At 47.1% G+C, this 18,234-nt stretch overlaps 1 protein-coding gene across 2 annotated transcripts in view; it reads left to right on the top strand.

Annotated features, from left to right (window-relative positions):
* The first annotated feature begins 3,752 nt into the window (after window positions 1-3,752).
* Window positions 3,753-18,234, top strand: part of CACHD1 (cache domain containing 1) — an 89,473-nt gene continuing 74,991 nt past the window's right edge. The window contains exon 1 of one of the 2 annotated variants that reach the window (XM_039555662.1): window positions 3,753-3,959. In XM_039555662.1, coding sequence (XP_039411596.1) covers window positions 3,753-3,959 — 207 coding nt within the window. Of the gene's footprint in view, window positions 3,960-10,951; window positions 11,048-18,234 lie in introns of those variants that run through there. The other variant, XM_010408727.4, reaches the window with a different exon arrangement.

The raw sequence follows: 18,234 nt of genomic DNA, 5'->3' as shown, positions 1-18,234 counted from the left end.
CCGTGCAGGCTGGAGGGGAGGGCTGCTCCCTGCTGCCGTGCTGGAGGCTGGATTGCTCCTCCAGGGAGGCAGAGAGGAGGCAGGAAGCACATGGGAACTCCAGGAGGAGCCCGGGTTTGCCTCCAGGGCTGTGCAGTCAATGAGTTTTGGTTGTACACGAAAATGTGAAACCTGTTCAGTCGGTTCCCTCGCCACCAGCAGCATCCCGGGGCTTTGGAAGCAGAAGGACAATTGCCTCATTCATTTCCTGGGGTAAGTTTATTAAAAAAGAAGTCTATTGGTAGTGTTAACCTTGTGATGGGGTGCAGGAATGGGATGACTTGGAAATCCTTGGAGCTCCGAATGCAACTGGAGACTGACTGAGCTCCAGCTGTGACCTTGATTTGATAATTAATTGTGTAACAAAGTTTAGATATGAAGTTTTCAAACATGCAGCAATCATTAGAAATAAAATAAAATTTTTAAAAATTGCAGTTTAGCCAAGGTATTGAAAAACCATTTGGCTTCTCACGATAATTTAAAACCTGTCTGTCCTGTGCTGGTGAATCAAATAAAATAACATAAAATGTAATCTGAAAATGACCACTGCTAAGAGTGAATTTGGCTGGGTTTTGCCTCTCATTTGGGCCCAGGGAAATATTCCAACAGATGTCCAGAAGCTTCAGCATGATGGAAAGAAAAATCCTTGACTTTCAGGCAGCAAATGCTGCTTCAGCAATGGAAATACAAGGTAGCAATTAGGGCAGCTTTGAGAGGCATCCTTTGGGTTTGGATTGCTTTGGCTACGCCAGTATTCTCAGGAATACTGAATAAAAATACATATATATAAATAAAAATTATATTAGAGTCATAAATCACCTAAATGAACAAAAGCCAAGGATAAGCTGATGCAGCTTTTCATAGGAAGAATTACATTTCATTTATTAAAATCCAATGAGACAGAGTTTTGCTGATGTCCCTCAGAGATGCCAGCAGGTGCTGCAGGGCCATAGCTCTGTCCTGCAGGAGGAGAATTTCAGGTCTGACCCAGCAGCCATTGTTGTAAAGTATTTGAACCTTGATAGTGTGCCCCAGCCAAACCATTTTTAGTTATTTTTACCAGAGCCCTCAGAGTGGGACCAGGCTGGAATTACCCTCACTGGCTTCACCTGGCCTTTCCACCTTCAGCTGCAGCACATCAGCCCCAAGAGGGGTTTCAGCTCCAGTCTGAAGGTTCGAGGGGAGAGGTGGGACAGGTTTATTTCTGCTCCCTGTCCTTTGCTCTCTTGTTGTTTGGATTTCCTGGACTAACTTGGCTGCTGATTACAGGATAGGCTTTGTTGCTGTCACCATCTCGATGCTGCTTGCCTGGATCAGGAGCCCCACCTGTTAGAGCCCTCAGGAATTCATCAAGGACTGAAAGGTAAGCTGTGCTAAATTGGAAAAGAATTGGGAAAGGAGAAGTTGAAAAACTAAATACCAAGACAGCAGGGAATAGATAAAAAAGGACTGTGCTGCACTGGGTTAGAACCAATCATATTTTCAGAAAAGTGTGTGTGGAGCTCATGGATGAAATAGAGAAACCAATCCAGCAATGTGAGCTCTCATGCACAGCAGCTGCAAAATGTATATGTACTGTATTATGTAAAAGTTGTAAAATGTGTAAGTAGAGTAGTCTGTAAGAGTAGGTAGAATGTGTAAGTAAGTAAAATGCATAAGTACTGTGTTACGTAGAAGTTGTAAAAAGTATAAGCAAGTAAGAAAATGTATAAGTAGAGTGATGTGTATCTGTATAAGTAGTATAAGATAAGCAAGTGAAATGTATAAGTAGGTAGAATGTATAAGTAAGCAAAATGCATAAGTAAGGTATTATGTCAAAGTTGTGAGATGTGTGAGCACAGGGGTGTTTTAAACAATAAGATGCTTCTGTGTAATCAGATTGATTCGTTGATCAGAAGGCATGAGTTCCCACATGCCATCCTTGACAAAGTGGGATGGGGAATTGCTGTGGGCACCAGCACCTGGGAGAAGTCAAAAAATCAACCATTAAAGCAGAGAGAAACCACATTTCAAGGAAATAGGATATGATTATAGTAAATAATATGTTGTATTAAAGCTTGGTAGTAAATAACACATTGCATTAATGCTTGGATGAATTGTTAACTCCTGGAATTTACTGCTACAGGACACAAGTGACTCTGGTAGGACTCTTAAAAATTTAACTGTGGATGTGGCTCATTGGAGCCATTGTGTCTTTACAGGCCAGATTTATTTAAACATTATCTACACCAGCACAATTATAAAGTGTTAATTAATGAAGAGTAAATCTAGAGGGTGTTTTCTATGTGCCTGGTGTTTGGCTTCTTGGGCTTCTTGATTGCTGGTTGCTGGGCAGCACTTCCAGGTGCTGCACAACGGAAATTCGGCTTTCACTCCCAAAATTTATTCCTTGTATGAGTTTTCCTAATACAGCTCGAGGCTGTAGCTTCTGCTCCTAATAGTCAGGAGGGAAGGGGTGAAGAAGATAAGGCCAGCTAAGGAATCACCATTGGAACTGTTCAGAAGGTGTGTGGAGGTGGCACCTGGGGACATGGCTTAGTAGTGCTGGGTTCATAGTTGGATTTGATCATCTTGGAGGTCTTTTCCTACTTACTGCTTCTGTGATTCTGGGATTTCAGTATGCTGCTGCATGTCACTGGATGCAGGGCTTGTGGTGTGCTTGTCCACATGGCATCAACACAGCTTTTTACAAGGGCATAGTGTTAGGACAAGGGGGAATGTCTTTGAACTGAAGATTAGGTTTAGATTAGAAATTAGGAAGGAATTGTTCCCTGGGAGGGTGGGCAGGTCCTGGCACAGGGTGCCCAGAGCGGCTGTGGCTGCCCCTGGATCCCTGGCAGTGTCCAAGACCAGGTTGGACAGGGCTTGGAGCGACCTGGGATAGTGGAAGATGTCCCTGCCCATGGCAGGGATGGAACAGGATGAATTTTAAGGTCCTTCCATCCAACCCATTCTGTGATTCTTTGATTTCCTGCCCCAAAGGGGATGTTTCTCCAGGTATCTTGGCATGCTGTCTTATCCGTGCCGCTCTTCCGGGGAGTGCAGCTGTGTGTGCCATGGGGTGGGTTCGGCTTTGCCGCCGTTCCTTTCATTCATTTACTTGTTTGTTGCCCATGTCAGTTGCACGACAAACATTTCCCCAAGGCTCGACACGAGGCCGTGCTGGGCGGTGCCGGGGACGGATGGCTTCGTGCTCGGGGTTGCGAAAGGAGACGTTGAACACTGATAAAATAAATAAAATAAACGGGGAAAAAAAAAAGTTTTAAAAGAGTTTAAAAAAGATTTTAAAAAATAAAAGGAGGCAGAGCGCTGGCTTTTGGAACACACTCACGGCCGATACAACCTTCCCCAGTCCGTGTCCCCCGCTCCGTGTCCCCGCTCCCCCCGCCCGCTCCGGGGGCACGGCGGCCTCCGGGGCGGGGCTGGCGCGGGGGGCCCGGCCCGGCCCCCGCCCGCAGCGCGGCGGCCCCAGACGCCTCCCCCTGCCCGCGGCGCCTCCGCTCGGCCCCGCCGCTCCCGCTCCTCCTCCGCGCCGCAGTTTGCGTCTCTCCGCCGCCGCCGCTCGCCGCCAGCGCCGGGGCCGCGGAGCGCGGGGCCCGCGGAGCGCCGTGAGCGCGGAGCCGGGCGCGGGGCAGCGCCCGCCGCCGTCCCCTGCATGGCGGGCGGCCCGCGGCGCTGAGCGGGGCAGGCGGTGCCCGCGGCGCTCCCCCAGCATGGCGCGGGGCGGCGGGCGGCTGCAGCCCCGCGCCGCCGCTGCCCCTGCCCGGGGGGGCCGGGGGCCGCTCGGCCTCCTGTGCCTGGCGCTGCTGTGCGCGCTGGGCGCCGCCGAGGCGGAGTTCTCCATCCTGGACGAGGCGCAAGTCCTGGCCAGCCAGATGAGGAAACTCGCCACCGAGGAGCTGAGGGTCGTCACCATGCAGGTACGGCCCGGCCCGGCCCGCGCCTCGCCTGGTTTTCCCTCCTTCCTTCTTTCCTTCCTTCCCTCCCTCTTCCACACGCTCTTCTCGATTCCTGCCTTGCCCTTTCTCTCTCCATTCCTTTCTTTCTTTCTTCCCCCTTCCCTCCCTCCCTTGGTTCTTTTCTTCTTCTCAAACTTTCCCTCCCCTCTGCGTGGGCTGCCCGGCTCCCCTCAGCCCCGGCCCCGCTCCCTCAGCCCCGGCTCCGCTCAGCCCCGGCTTCCCCTGGCCCGGCTCTCTTCAGCTCCGGCTTCCCTCGGCCCCCGTTCTCCCCGGCCCCGCTTCCCCCGCCTGAAGGGGAGCGGGGCCGTAGCGGCGGGGCGCGGGCAGTTTCTTGGTTTATTTGTAATTTACACAATAGAAGCAGCCAAAGCCGCCTCCCGGAGCTGCGGAGGGGTCCGAGCCCGGGCTCGGAGCTGAGCCTGCCGTGCCCCGGGGTAGCTCCGGGCTGGGGACTCGGGGCTGAGCCGGTCCCGCCCGAGCATCCCGCGGGCAGGAGCTGCGGGCAGCCCGAGAGCGCTGCGTTCGGGGCAAGTGATGCTTCCCGGCCCCAGAGTGCGGCCGGAGGAGTTTATTCAGATGCTGGGTTCACGGCGGGGCTCGGAGGAAGGTTATTCTCACTGCCGGGAGTTCTGTGTTGTTTGCGGGGTGTTCTGCGAGGGGCTGGTGGGACTTGCAGGCAGCGCTGGTACCCTGCGGTACAGCCGGGCGGCTGCCGACCCTCTCCGGGGGGGAAAAAGTGAAATCGGATCCCAGGCGGCTTTCAGGGCAAGGTATGGTCAGTAGCAAATGCAGTTTTAAAGGCTCCCAAATTGAAAAGGAGACACTTTCATAGGATCAGCGGGGGTCTCTACCCAAATGGCTTTTTATCTTCTCTAAACTGGCTGCATTCTCTCACCTCTGGACCATCATTGTGCTGGGCGGCCTCCTAGGGCTTGTTTTGTCCGGGCAAACACTGAGCTGTCTCTTGTCCTTGATGCTAAGAAGACGCGGATTTAAATGACTTCACTTAACAAGGTACATTATTGATGTACTGAATTCAAGGAAGTCACTTTTTTTTTCCTTCTGCCGTGCATACGCATGTATGTATTTCCCCTCAAAAGATATAAGCATAATCCTTTGCTTTGGTGGAGTCTCTGTTAATGCAAATGAAGTCAGTATAATTGCATTGCTAAATCCGTTTCTGGCGTTAAAAAAAATTGTAATGCGATCACCTCAACGTGTATTGTATTTAAAAAAAGGGCTCATAAAAATATACATTGTTACAGAAGTTAACTATAGGATGAGCCAGCTTTTCTTTCCGAGAATTGTACTGATGATCCAAGCTCGGGAACAATCCGGATGCCAGTGCACGGGGATGCAAATAATGTTAAAACTCTGTTTACTATTAGTTGGATATTTAAGGCCCTGAAGTAATTTAATGTGGTGAAACTGGTAGTTAAACTGAAACCCTTTTCATACTGAGCTCTATTTTTATATGCTTCATATTTTGGCTGTCTCAACTCCCATCACGCTAATGCCCAGCCTGTCCTTTGCTCCCCCTTGGAACATTATTACAGCTGTTTAAGATTAAAAACCGGTGGGAACAAACCTCCCCTGATTTTAGAAGCTTCTCTGCTGACCTCCTACAGTAGAACAAAAAATGTTATGACATGTGTCACTGCAGCCCGTGCTTCTCACTTGATTTTAGGGCTGAAATTTCCAAAGCCTTCTCAGGCGGGGCTGGGTGTAGCTGGCACAGAATTCCCTTTTTTCCCTGCTTGTTCAGGGCTGTTGGTGAGTGGTGGTGGGCACCTGGTGCCACGTGAGGGCTGCCAGCACAGTGGGGATGCTTGGGCTGGTGCAGACAGGTTGTGTTGGCAGAAAAGAGGTGTGGGATTTTGAAAGGAGAGTGAGAACACTTAGCTTTAACTGGATACAAATCCCAAGGGTGTTGTCCTTGGTTTAGAGGGTGACATGGAGGCCGGCCCCAAATCAGGACTAGTGAGGGGAAGCTGTGGTAGCACCAGGAAGGGTTGATATCCAGCCGTTAGCGAGCTGCGGTTTTATTTTGCTTCATAAATGAGAGAGGAGGAAGTGGCAGGATTTAATGCTTCCCTTGCGTGCTCTCCCCATGCTCTGGTCCGTGCCAGCTGTGGCTCCCACATCTGCACATCCTGGCAATAGGCAGGAGGTGGTGTCACCAGAGGGCTTTGCAGGAAGGGTAGGTCTGAGCTGGAGGTGGGGAGGAAGCATCCAATGAGTGCAGGAGCAGGTGGAAATGCTTCAGTAGAGTGAAGGTGAGAGGTTGGTTGGGTGTGTTTTGAGTCTGGGAAAAGAGGAAAGTGTAGACGGAGCCTTCAGAAGTGCAGGAAGGCAGGATGAGGTGGAGTCTCTAGAGCAGCCACCAGAGGAGCAAGTGGAAGAGGTAAGAGGAGAGCCATGGAATGTGTGAGCCTTAAATGCCTGTGAGAAGGGGCAGGGAGTAATGAACGTGGAAGCTGTGAGATAGGAAATAAATCAGATCTCTGCGGGAGCACTGGCAGTGCTCTAAACGAGCTCTGTCTCCTCTGTGCGGCGTGTCCTTCCTGTGACACCTTCTCCTTCTACCTGCACTTCATGGTGCTGGTCCAACAGCAGCGAGGACTGTTTCTCATGAAATCCCATTATTTTTGCATTGTTGAGAAGAGTGAGGTACCTCTGGAATAGAGGCTGAAGCTAGAGGCAGACTGAGGATGAGAGAGGTGTCTGGTGGCAGCACCAGTCTGACAATTGATTTTGGCACTCACACCACTGCTGTCTATTTACAGAGACTTGCACGAGGGCAGTGTCTGACTTACCTTTGGGCAGTGCTTTGTTTCCTCGCCCATACAAGTACTCTGGTTTCATTTATAAATTTATTCCTTGAATGGTACTGCCTAGAGCTGCTGAGGATCATGTAGTGTAGGTGACAACTCGTGAGTTGCATCATTTGCTGAATGTGTTGAACAGCAGCTTCATAAATTCTTATTTAAATTTCCAATTAGAATATACGTATTTGTACCATACCAAGGATTCCCTTAGTGAGAACACGTGCTGGGCTCTGCAGTGTGTGTGGGTTCCTGGGTGTCTGCCTGTGTGCTGTTTCTCCAGGAGCAGTTAAATACAGAAAGTTCATCAGTTGTCTGATTTTTCTCTGTTGCTCTGATTAATTATTGTTCCCCCTCTGTGTTACAGTTCTGCCAAACCCCTGGTTAATGATGTTGCTATGTTATAATATCCTGTGTATTCCCTTTCACATATTGGGGTATGAGTGGTGTGTACATATACATCCTTACATGGATTTTTGCCCTCAGCAGAAGAGGTGATCTGTTTATGGTTCTGCCCAGAGGGATTTCCCAAATCAACCAGAAACAGCCTCACCACAATCTCTCATCTTCCCTCTCCCTCCTGCGGGACGGAGGGTGCTGGAGAAGCCGCTGGATTCTGGGTTGTGCTGTACCAGTCGCCTGGAACTGCTCCCTCGTTTTTTTCCATAGCCAGAGCACATGTTGCCAGCATCCCTGTCATTCCAGGGACCACCTTTGGGCAGCAGGCTACATCCTTGGGAGGCAGTGTGCGATCCCAGCTCTGCGAGCCCTGCTGCATTCCTTGTCATTCCTCAGCGAACTGCATCCTAAATATCCCATGGCATCGCTTGCCAAGGGCTGCAGCTCGGTCAATGACTACTTGTGTGACAGTCCTGTAATATATTCTCCTGGGCAGAGCTGACACTCTGCACTAATTCAAAGTTAAGAGCCCTTTTAGACTAAAATTGTAACTGAATTGGTGGTTGTGGCATGACCTGATGTGTTGGGTGGAGTTTCACCATCCCTGTTACCTGGCTCGTCTGATCCTGGCTTCTCTGACCTGGCTGAAATTACAGGGTAGGTTGTTGGTTGAAACAACTGAAATTCTTTGGTTGGGAGGTGAAGGCAGGAAGAGAATAAATCAGAACTTTTGTGAGTGTTTGGTTTGGTTTTGGCGAGGTTTAACTCTCTAAATCTGCTCTGGGTGAGGTGAGGGATATTTTTTGATAGTGTGGGGCAAGGTAATGTTTCTATCTCCAAAACAGGGATATACTACTTGCAGCCAGAGTTGAAAGGAGTAAGAAATGCTTTGAAGATGAAAAGCATTAAATGCATCTATAGCTCTCAAAATGCATGTTGATGTTTCCAGCCAGACAGTAACAAAAGTTGTAGGCCCAGAGGGCCTTGAATATTTGTGAAGGCAGCTCTGCCATCTTAATCCTTAACTCTTACTCCGTGAAGGAAGCACAGCCCTTTCTCATTGTCTGTTACTGATCTTGGGGGCTGGAATCAAAACCATGCATGTTGAACCTGGAAAAAAACCAGTTTGCTGGTCATTTTTTTCCTGTTCGTTTTTAATGTTAATACTGTGCATGCTATAATATCTTGATACATCAGGTGATGCAGCGATGTGTAAAATAACAGCTTAGTACAGGCTTCTGCTGGTTGATTGGCAAGCATATTATTTATTTATCTTCCTAATAGCTTGTCTGGCCATATGTTTTTCTAGAAGAACAGATTGTGCTCAGACAAGCACGACACAGAAACGGGGAGATGTCCAGGGGCTTACATGGGCTGAAAAATCCACATTCTTTGAGGATTTCTGGGTGATGGCAAAGAGTTGGAGTCACTAGAACTGTCTGTTTATTTAATCCTTTTGAAAATGAGCACTGACAGAATGCAGTATTTATTTTTTCCAATGGGGTTGTCTTCTGGCTAATGGATTTACTACTTAGAAGAGATAAATCTCATTTTGAGCTGTCCTGCAGACCAATTGAAATTCCAGAACTGTGATTCTCCATCTCTGAAATCAGAAGTTTCGCACATTTCTCCACTTCTTTTGCTGGATCTTTATGAATAAATCTGTGATGACTGTGAGGTACTTGCATAGCAAGTGGTGTAAAACACCACATCCTCCAGCTCTGAAACCTGGACCTTGTGCACCCTCAGCCAAATGACAGCACAAAAAACTGTTTCCTTTTTTTTTTCTCCTATTATTTTTAGCTTGTGAAGCTGAAATAAAAAAAAAAACGTAAGTAGGGAAGGCTGTTAAGTGTTTGATTATACCTTTTTGGGTTATTTTAATATTACTTGGCAGTAGTGTGTGCTGTGGTAATAATTACAGAGTAGAAACCAGTGGAGCAAAACCTCATCTGTTTTACATGATTGTGTCTTAGTTTGCATCCAGCTACAGCAGCTTCACTCGAGGCTCTCTGACAGCCCAAGTTTTTCATCCTTTTCCACACATATTCCTTTTTTTCCCCCCGACATGAAACATTTCAAAAAGACAGCGAGAAGTCCTGGTGGAAGGGCAGCAGGAATGGCTGCGTGGGGGAGACCGAATCTGAATTTTTAATTAGGCTTTGAGTTGTCTCTTCAAAGGCTCGGGCCGTCCTTAGTGATGTGGCACGAGCAAAGGCTGACATTCCACTTCAAACACCGGGAATGCAGCTGGCCCGGCCAGATAAAAGTTGGGAGTGTGGAGCAGCAAGGTGGGCTGGCAGATAATGAGCTGTCCCGGCGTGGGACAGCAGGAATTCAGATATCCTGGGAGGTGATTGGGAGTCTCAGCTGTGGCAGGGCTGATAACAGAAGGAAGGCACACGAGGAAATGCAGCCGTGTTATCCCACTTTTTCTTGGAGTGGTTGGTGCCTGAGAGGCTGCTCTGCTGCTGTAGCCTGGCCAGGCACTGGGGAGAAAAAAACCCTAATTTTTGTTGTCAGAAAACATCGAGAAATTCTTTTCTTTCAGAGAGGTAAGCTGTGTTTGAATTGGAAAAAAAGACTAAGTTTTTTTGTGTGTGTTTCCCAGTTATTCTTTTATAGTTGTATATTAAAAGGGAGCATTAAGTACAAACAGGTTTTTTTTTTTGTTTGTTTGTCAATTATTGGGAAAAAATTGGCTGAGAAATGCTTGGAGCCTTGTCAGTTCAGTGCCCTCCTGTGTGGAAGTGCCCAGCTCTAAGGAAGTACCCCAAATTTTGTTATTTCTGTTGTCAGGGCACTCCATAGATGGAACTGGGATTCGGGGCTACCTGAGCCTGGCTCCCTGTGAAGCCTGGAAATGGCAATGCTTCATGGATCAGGGAATTTCACTAAAGGTTGGGTAATGGCCCAGGAATGATTTATTTTGATGCAGTTGAATAGGAAAAGATGAAATTTTTTTCTTTAAAAATTTTTTTCTGTACATGAACAATATAACTTAATAATTGAAGTTTAAGTAACTTATCTGATGTATCACCCTTTGTTTTGTATGTCAAATGAGGTTTTGATTAATAGCTCTTGTATTGGTGGTTTAATGCAGAATAAAGTGTAAAAATATAGAGCCAGCATTCCTCAATCATCACTTTCCTGTAGCTTATTGTTGTTCAATAACATGCAGTGTTAATGAAATCTGAAAGGATATCCTTGTGTTCTCTTTTCCATGGAAAACAGAGTATAAAAAAATTAGTGCTTATGCAATGCCTGTTGTGGAGAATTGCCTTTTCTGATATAAAATATAAGCCAAGTTATTGCTTGAATCCTGTGCTCTGTGTGTTCTTCCCTGTGCAGAAATCTGGATGAAATTATGTGTCTGCTTTAGCAGTGAAAATCTGAGTTGACTTTTGAAATAATCCTGATGCCACAAATCAGGAACACTCATTTCCAATCTCAGGAAAAGTGTTAATAGTATTGCTTTATCAAGTGCCTCGAAGGACTCTGGAGTGTCTCCCAAGTGATTTTTCCAAAAGTATATTTGCACACTTACAATAATTAGTAAAAGCAAACTATTACATCTCCCTTTAGCAGCTTCCCAGCCAGGAGCAGCTGATAAAAGCAGTGCTGCTGGCCTCTGAGCTCATGGATTTGCACAACTTGGACTGTGTGATTTGAACCCCCTTCACCTTTTGAATAAAACAATGTAATTTTCCTTCCAGCATGTCTGCAGAACTCTCTGGCCAGTGCTCCCTGTCCAGTTTTGACCTTCTTTTGCACGTATCCCTGGCTTGCTGTAGGAATTTCTGGCTATATCTAGGATTGTCACAGGTGAGAATGAGGCTGGGGGGGAAGAAAAAAGATTTAAAATAGACACATCTGGAAGTTGCCATAAAAGTTTCTAGGAGCTGGAACACCTTAAGTGGAATATCTTGTGTGTTTGCCCTGATAGGGTTATTTCTGTGCTGATTTTTGGGGATTTCACACCAAATTGCATGTGGTGATAAGTTCAGCTTGACAGAGATGATGTGATGGTACCACACCAAAGGGCTGAGGTGCTCCCATGACCTCCCTGGCCCTGCTCAGTCCCTGCTTCTGTCCCTTTCAGCAAAGGAAGAAGTAGAAACATTTCCTCTTGGGCCATGCTTTCACTTCAGAAGTTAAATCAAACAAAATCTGAGGAGGTGTTTGTGGTGATGGGCTGGGGGAGAGGGGACAGACTCCCAAAAGTAGCTGTAGTGGGAGCCTGTTTGCCTGGAGCAGACTCTGAGCCAAGGTTGGAAAAGGCTTCCCAGACCTTGGGAAGACCACACGGAGAGCCAGGAGAGCTCTTTGCCTTTTATTTGTTGGAAAAGAAAGGAACCCCAAACTGTGTGGAGCAGGAGTGTCAGAGCAGCATTTGACACTGGATGGATGGTGAGTTAGCACGAGGTCTGGGATTTATCCAAATCAGAGCACTTTTCCCCCAGTCCTTTCCCAGAAGCCGTGTGAGCACAGGGATCAGCTGTGGGATCCGCCCTGCCAGTGATTATTCCATGTCCTTCCCCCTCCATGTGACACAGATGGGAAACTGGGAGCTGGTCAAGCAGTGCTGCAGCTGCAGGAGAGCTGTGGGGTGACAGCAGAGCTGCTCCTGCCCGGGGCCGTTCCTGGTGCTGTGTGTCAGGTGGGATTGCTCCAGCGTGGGATGGCTCAGCTCCTGGTGCTTCCCAAACCCTGGGAACAGGAGGGAGCTCCAGTCCTCAGCACAGACTGGTTGCGTTTGACTTCTGCTGGGAAGAGAAAAACGAGTGCTGTGAGGCTTTTTGGGCTGCAGGAGCTGCTGAGCTGTTGGATGTGCTGGAGGCCAGGAGAGCTTTTTGGGAGTACCTTACAATGGACTCCATGGTGTGGCTATGGAATTGTGCATTTTGGGGGAGCAAAAGTTAAGTTTTCCTGAAGTATCTGCTTGCAGTGGCTGCCTGTCCATTGCAAACCAGCACAGGGGCAGCTGCTGATGGAAAATTGGTACAGAAGGAGGTCACATCCAGGATATTTTTCTTGCCTTGTTCATGGTCAATTGAAAAATTAGCAGATTGTTTTTCCTCTTTTCTCCAATACTGGAATCATGTGGGATTTCTGACTTTTGCTAAACACTATTTGGAGGATAAGAGGGAGGCAGAATCTCCCATCGTTGCAAGGAGTGTGAAATGAGGAGGAAAAGCCACTTCCAACTCTGTGGATCCTGAATTGCAGTTCCTGTTTTGTTACTGGAGGCTGAAGCTGCTGCATGAGCTGCAGGTTCAGTTTCACGCTGGCAGCAGTCTGGTGGAGCCCTCATGGACAGGTGTATTCCAGAGGGGCCAAACCAGCATTCTGGGGATAGGATTTTTGTGTGGTGTGGAAGGCATTGAAGGATAAAAACAGAAGGGTTTCTAATACACTTAGCAGTTTTAACAAGGAAAGGATATTTAGTTTAAATAAGCTACAGCTGTAGGTAGTTTGACTTCCTTGGGCACACTGTTTTCCCAATGAATTGTCTGGAATATGAATTTTGTAGTTGTCTTTCATTCCTTTTGCCAGTGGCTCTCCAGGACTGCCAGGTGTGATGTGGGATTTATTCCCTTGGTCTGGCTTGGTGGAGTTTGCAGGGAAAACTGCACTTTCTGGTGCAGGCAGGAAGGCAGGAATAAGCACTGAGGATGCTTGTCTATCACATTATGCAGCTGTGGTCAGGCAGCTGTTTTTAAACTGTAAATTTCAGTCTTTGATCTGTTTGATTAAAATTAGAAAATGTTATTCCTGGGTACACAGCCTCTTGAGTCTTCCTTGAAGGAGGTTGTGATTAAAAAAATGGAAGAAAGTTAATATTCACATCTATTGCAGGAAGAGCGTGGAAACTGCAAACTTGTCAGAATTTTTTAGCTTTAGATGAGTTTCACCAAGGTGGAGGTTGCAAATACAAACCTAATGGCACTTAAGTAGCCAACCTTCTCTTGTGAATTACTGCTTATTAGTGCAATTGGGGAAAACAAGAAGTCTTACTTTTAGTTTTTTATTTTTGACCGAAATGAAACTGTAATTATATGAATTATCATATTCTGACTCTTCCTTTTGAATTCTGCTGCTGTTATATTTTACAATCCTTAGATCATTTCAGCAGCTGCTTTGATGGATGTGCTTGTCGGTCTTGAAGTTGTTAAATTCAGTTTGCTGATGATCCAGCTGTTCTTGGCAGAGGAACCCCTGCTGTGCTGAGCTCACCACTGGGAACATGGAATTTTATTCCAAAAGTTGCGTTTGGTTTCTGAAATTTTAAATACTGACATACTGATGATGCTGTATTTCCATTAAAACTACTGGATGCAAAGCCAAAATTAAAATAACCCCAGCATAGCCATGATAGGAGATAACTGGTCATTTCTATTTCTATTAAACAAGTTGTTTATTTCTATTTGGTAAGAAATGCAGTCTCGTGAATTTTAATGTATCGATTCACTGTGATGTCACATAAATAGAATTTTGCCTCCCCCTTCATATTTATGTATTTATTCAGCAAGTGGTTGGCTGAAAGTCTAGAAATACATTTAAAAAAAAATATGTTCTGGTAATTGCAACCTCAGACTTTGAAATGCTGCTTTTTCCTACATTTCCAAGAATAGAAGCTCAGCCTCCAAAAATAAATGAAACCCAACATCCATTGCCATGGTTTTCAGTGCTTGGAATGGTGGATTTCTCCTTGAGGAGCAAAGGTGCAGCAGCTATTTTGGGGAGGGAAGATGTGGAGTGGGGATGAAATGAATGCAGAGCTGCTCTGGGCAGGCTCGTTTGAAACGTCAGACCTGCTGAGCGCGTTCCCTGCTCCGTGTGTGTTGTCCGGATGGCTTCATGGAGCCTGAAAAGGCAGGATAAAGAGGAGGAAAAATAAGCAGCTCGAAAGGGATGATAGTGATTAAAATATTTAGTGAAGGAATGTGTTCATTTGGGATTCTTTGGAATTGTAAAGCAAGCTGCTGTTCTTGATGTGCCTATAGTGTAGGTGCACACCCTGTGGGTCAGGCTCAATCCAGGCTCCTCCCTATTTTTTATTAATCCACATCTTCTTGCAACTTCAATACAAAAAATGTCCCTGCTTGTTCAAAGCCTTTGATCCCAAACTGTGGCTCCTTGGGAAGCACAGGGGGTTTCTATGGAGTTTGTACCTCAAACTCCTGTGCAGGGGGAAGGAGCAGCAGGGCTGGATTTCTGCTGCTTTCCTGTGTCACTCCACCATTTCCTGCCCTCTACTTCGCTTGTTTTGTGTCATTTTTGTCATTGCCTGTTTGCCATTCCCTGTCTCCTTGCTTCCCAGTGCCATTGGAGTGCTGGAGGCCACTTCCCTGCCCATGGCACCAGGCAAGCACTTGGCCCCCCTCTGCACAATGGAGCTGAGGTGGCCTGATGGCAGCTCTGATGCGGCAAGGACCTCTCCAATGGTACAGGGAATAAAGAATGTGATGGCAACAGGTCCCCTGGGATTTTGTGTTTGATGGAAGATATCCATGAGGGACTTCTGATGTGGGCATGGAGGACAGGAGAAGGGGGAATGGCTTGAAGCTGAAAGAGAGCAGGGTTAGATGGGAGATTGGGCAGGAATTCTTCCCTGGGAGGGTGGGCAGGCCCTGGCACAGGGTGCCCAGAGCAGCTGGGGCTGCCCCTGGATCCCTGGCAGTGCCCAAGGCCAGGCTGGACATTGGGGCTGGGAGCAGCCTGGGACAGTGGAAGGTGTTCCTGCCCATGGCAGAGAGTGGAATGAGATGACCTTTAAGGACCTTTCAACCCAAACCAGTCTGGAATTCTCTATTCCTGGAAGGAATCTGGATGGGTGAAGTGCACACCTGATAATGGTTTGCATGACAAACCCCAGCAGTTCTGCAACCACCCGCTCTTCCTCCATGTCCCATGAGGAGCTGGACTGGAGTTTTGCTGCTGCTGGTTGACAACATTTCCTTTTAATCCTGAAAATAGATTCACAGCCTGGTTGGGATCCTTGCTCAGAAATGAAGTTAGAGCCAGTGTCAGCATCAGGCCCTAAGTCTAAAAATATATTTAAAATATGGAAACCTTGCTATAGCAAGGCTGTGGTTTGCACAGGCCGGAATGCAGAGCTGGCCCACAGCCACACCCACACTGGGGAGTGTTCCCAACTTCTGGTTTGCTTTGATGATGTAGAAAGAAAAAAGATTTTTTTTTTTAAAATTACTTTTTAAAAACTTTTTTTTCCCTTTTGGTGGACAGAAGGTAACATGCTTTCCCACAGAGCTGGCAGGAGTCTTTACCTATCTTAGTTATCCAAAATCTCCGGAAATGCTGAGCCCCTGTGGGAAAAGGAAAGGGAGGGAAAAGATGGAGGAAAAGGATGAAGTGGCTGTGTACTGCTTTGGTGTTGATAAGAGCAGGAGTGGCAGCTCACCAGTTCATCCTGATCCATGGCGTAACAGCAAGATCTGATCTATTATTTCTATTGTTTGATTATTTATTAACTTTCTGTTTCCAACCTGCCAGAGCAGCGATTCCAGTGTCCTGAGAGCATCATGTTTGGTGCAGGAACACTGTCAGGGCTTGAATCCTCCTTTCCATGTTTTCCTGAACAGTGTGAGGTGCCTGAGTGTCACCAAATAAAGAAATGAAAGCATTAAGACATGGAAAATCCACATTCAGCGGTTGTAGTGGGTACCAGGCCTATCTGAGTGTTACTCAGAGGAGCTGTACAGCATTCCCAGCTCCTCACTTCAAATCCTGGTTTTCCAGTGACAGACTTAAAAATCTTATTGTGCAGCTGAGTTAGTGACTGAGCCTTCACTTTATAATCACTTTATAGAACATATGCACATTACCAGGACGTGTTTAATGGACACACGGCCACATGAAAGGGCTCTTTGTGGCAGGAGGCTTTTGTGCCTTCCTGGATCCCTCAGCAATTCCTGCGGAGCTTCCCAAGTCTGGCTGACACGGAGCGGCCGAGGAAAAGCCCTTGTGGCTTTCAGCTTGAGTGGAGAATAATGGGGAGCAGGATGGGAGTGGGGGAGGGCTCTGGCTGGGGGGCACTGAACACTCCAGTTCCTCCTACCCCAGCTGGGGCTTTGCATTCCCAATGACCTCGGCCTTCCCGGGAAGCTCAGCCGGGATTGTGGCAGCAACAGCAGCGTCCACACCTGGGGACACTGGGACAACTTTTCTCAGTTCCTTTATGTCAGGTTTGTCTGTAATGGCCACTTACCACGACAGCATTTGATGTGTTTATTATTTTTTTAAACTGAGATTTGATGTTGTCTTTCATCTTCTGTTTAATCTCTCAGCTACATTTTGTTTCCTCTCTGTGGGTCTTAAAAAACTTTTCTAACCTTACCTTTCTTCCTCAAAACATAAGGCTTCAAGGTCATGGATATGTTCAGTTTGACCTGGCAATAATCTTCACAAGAACAAGAATTTAGTGGATATATATTTAACTTCCCATTAACAAAAAGAGCGAAACTTCAGGAGAAAAAGTCTTGGGAGTTGTCTGATAAAGATGTCTCCTTTTGCATTGTTACTCATTCATGTGGTGCTCTGTGGGGTTGCAAGCAGAGAGAGCTTCAGCTCCTGGGAGAACCTTGGGAAATCTATTCTGGTTTGGAAATGGCTGAATAAAGGTGAAGGAAAAGAAGATTATTAACCAAAAAAAAAGGAAAAAAAAAGGGGTGGGGGAACATACACAAGCAAATCCACACATTTAATTAAATTAGAAATTGGATAGATGTGATTGGAGTAGGGTTTCTAGTTTGGTCAGATCCCAGAATAATTAAGGTTGGAAAATCCCTCCCAGCCCATCACGTCCAAGCTGTGCCTGATCCCCACCTTGTCCCCAGGCACATCCAGGAGTTCCTTGGGCACCGCCAGGGATGGGCACTCCAAACCTCCCTGGGCAGTTCCAATGCTTGACCAGCCTTTCCATGCAGAAATTCCTGCTGCTGTCCACCCTGAGCCTCCTGTGGTGTATCCCTGGCAGGAAAGGTTGGTGTCCCCTGTTGGTGTGCAAACACTGCGCACGTGTTCCCGAGAAAACATCCCGGTGAGGACGAGCTGGGGGCTGCCTGTGCTTGGGTAGCTCCAGCCAGATGTGCGTGGATCCCAGCAATGCCTGTGGTGAACCTCACCTTGCTCCTTGCCTTGGGCACCAGCTGCCTGTCTCCATCTGATCCGTGTGTGGCCACGCTGGAGACTCTGTCATGCCAAGAGAGAGCCAAAGTTGTTCTGTCTGGCTGGAGTTGAGCGTCTGCAGCTTCTCCAAGGGCAGAGCTGTTGGTTGTATGGTGGCTGAGGGCAAAAGCCAAGGGCTGGGCTACACCCAGGTGCCTTCAAAGGGCTTGGAAGGGAATTCAGTTGGAAAATGCTGCCAGAGGAACGTGCGTGGCCGCGGTGAATGGGAACGGGGTGAAAGGCAGTGGGCTGGGCTCTGTTCTTCTGGGACTTGAAAGCACTTCTTGTCTCAGGATCAACCAAGATGTTCTGCATTGATGTCATTGAGCTGAGTGAGAATTCCATTGGAATAATTGGAAGAAGCTTTTGGAGACAAAGCACTCAAGGCCTTTTTGCCAAGTGAACTTGGAGCATTTTCTGGATAAACCAAATGAGGACCTTTCCAGGTGTGCTCATAAATGGATGTGTTCCAGGTATTCCTCAATCTCCTCTCACCAGAGAAAAGCTCTCGCAGAAGTCAGATCCTTGATCAATTCCTCTCTAAGAGGAGTTATTTGCATTTCCCTGTTATCCCCCCACTTAACTCTGTGTTTAAAAAACTCCGTTATCTGGGAACAGGTGCAAATTTATGGTATTGTTTTCTCCTCTCCCTTATCTTTTTAATCAAAACACAACAAAATCTGGCAAAGGACTAAGGTATTCTTATTTTTTTAAATTTTTGATTACCTCTATTTATGACTCATCTGAAGGATAAAAAGCTCCCTAGTTCATGAACTTTCCCATTTTTATTTTTGTTTTAAATTTGGAGTACTGTCCTTAGC

Source organism: Corvus cornix, chromosome 8 (genome assembly GCF_000738735.6).
Source record: "Corvus cornix cornix isolate S_Up_H32 chromosome 8, ASM73873v5, whole genome shotgun sequence".
NCBI classification, from domain to species: Eukaryota; Metazoa; Chordata; class Aves; order Passeriformes; family Corvidae; genus Corvus; species Corvus cornix.
The sequence above is the reverse complement of the archived record's forward strand: the minus strand, read 5'-3'. Positions and strand labels throughout refer to the sequence as shown.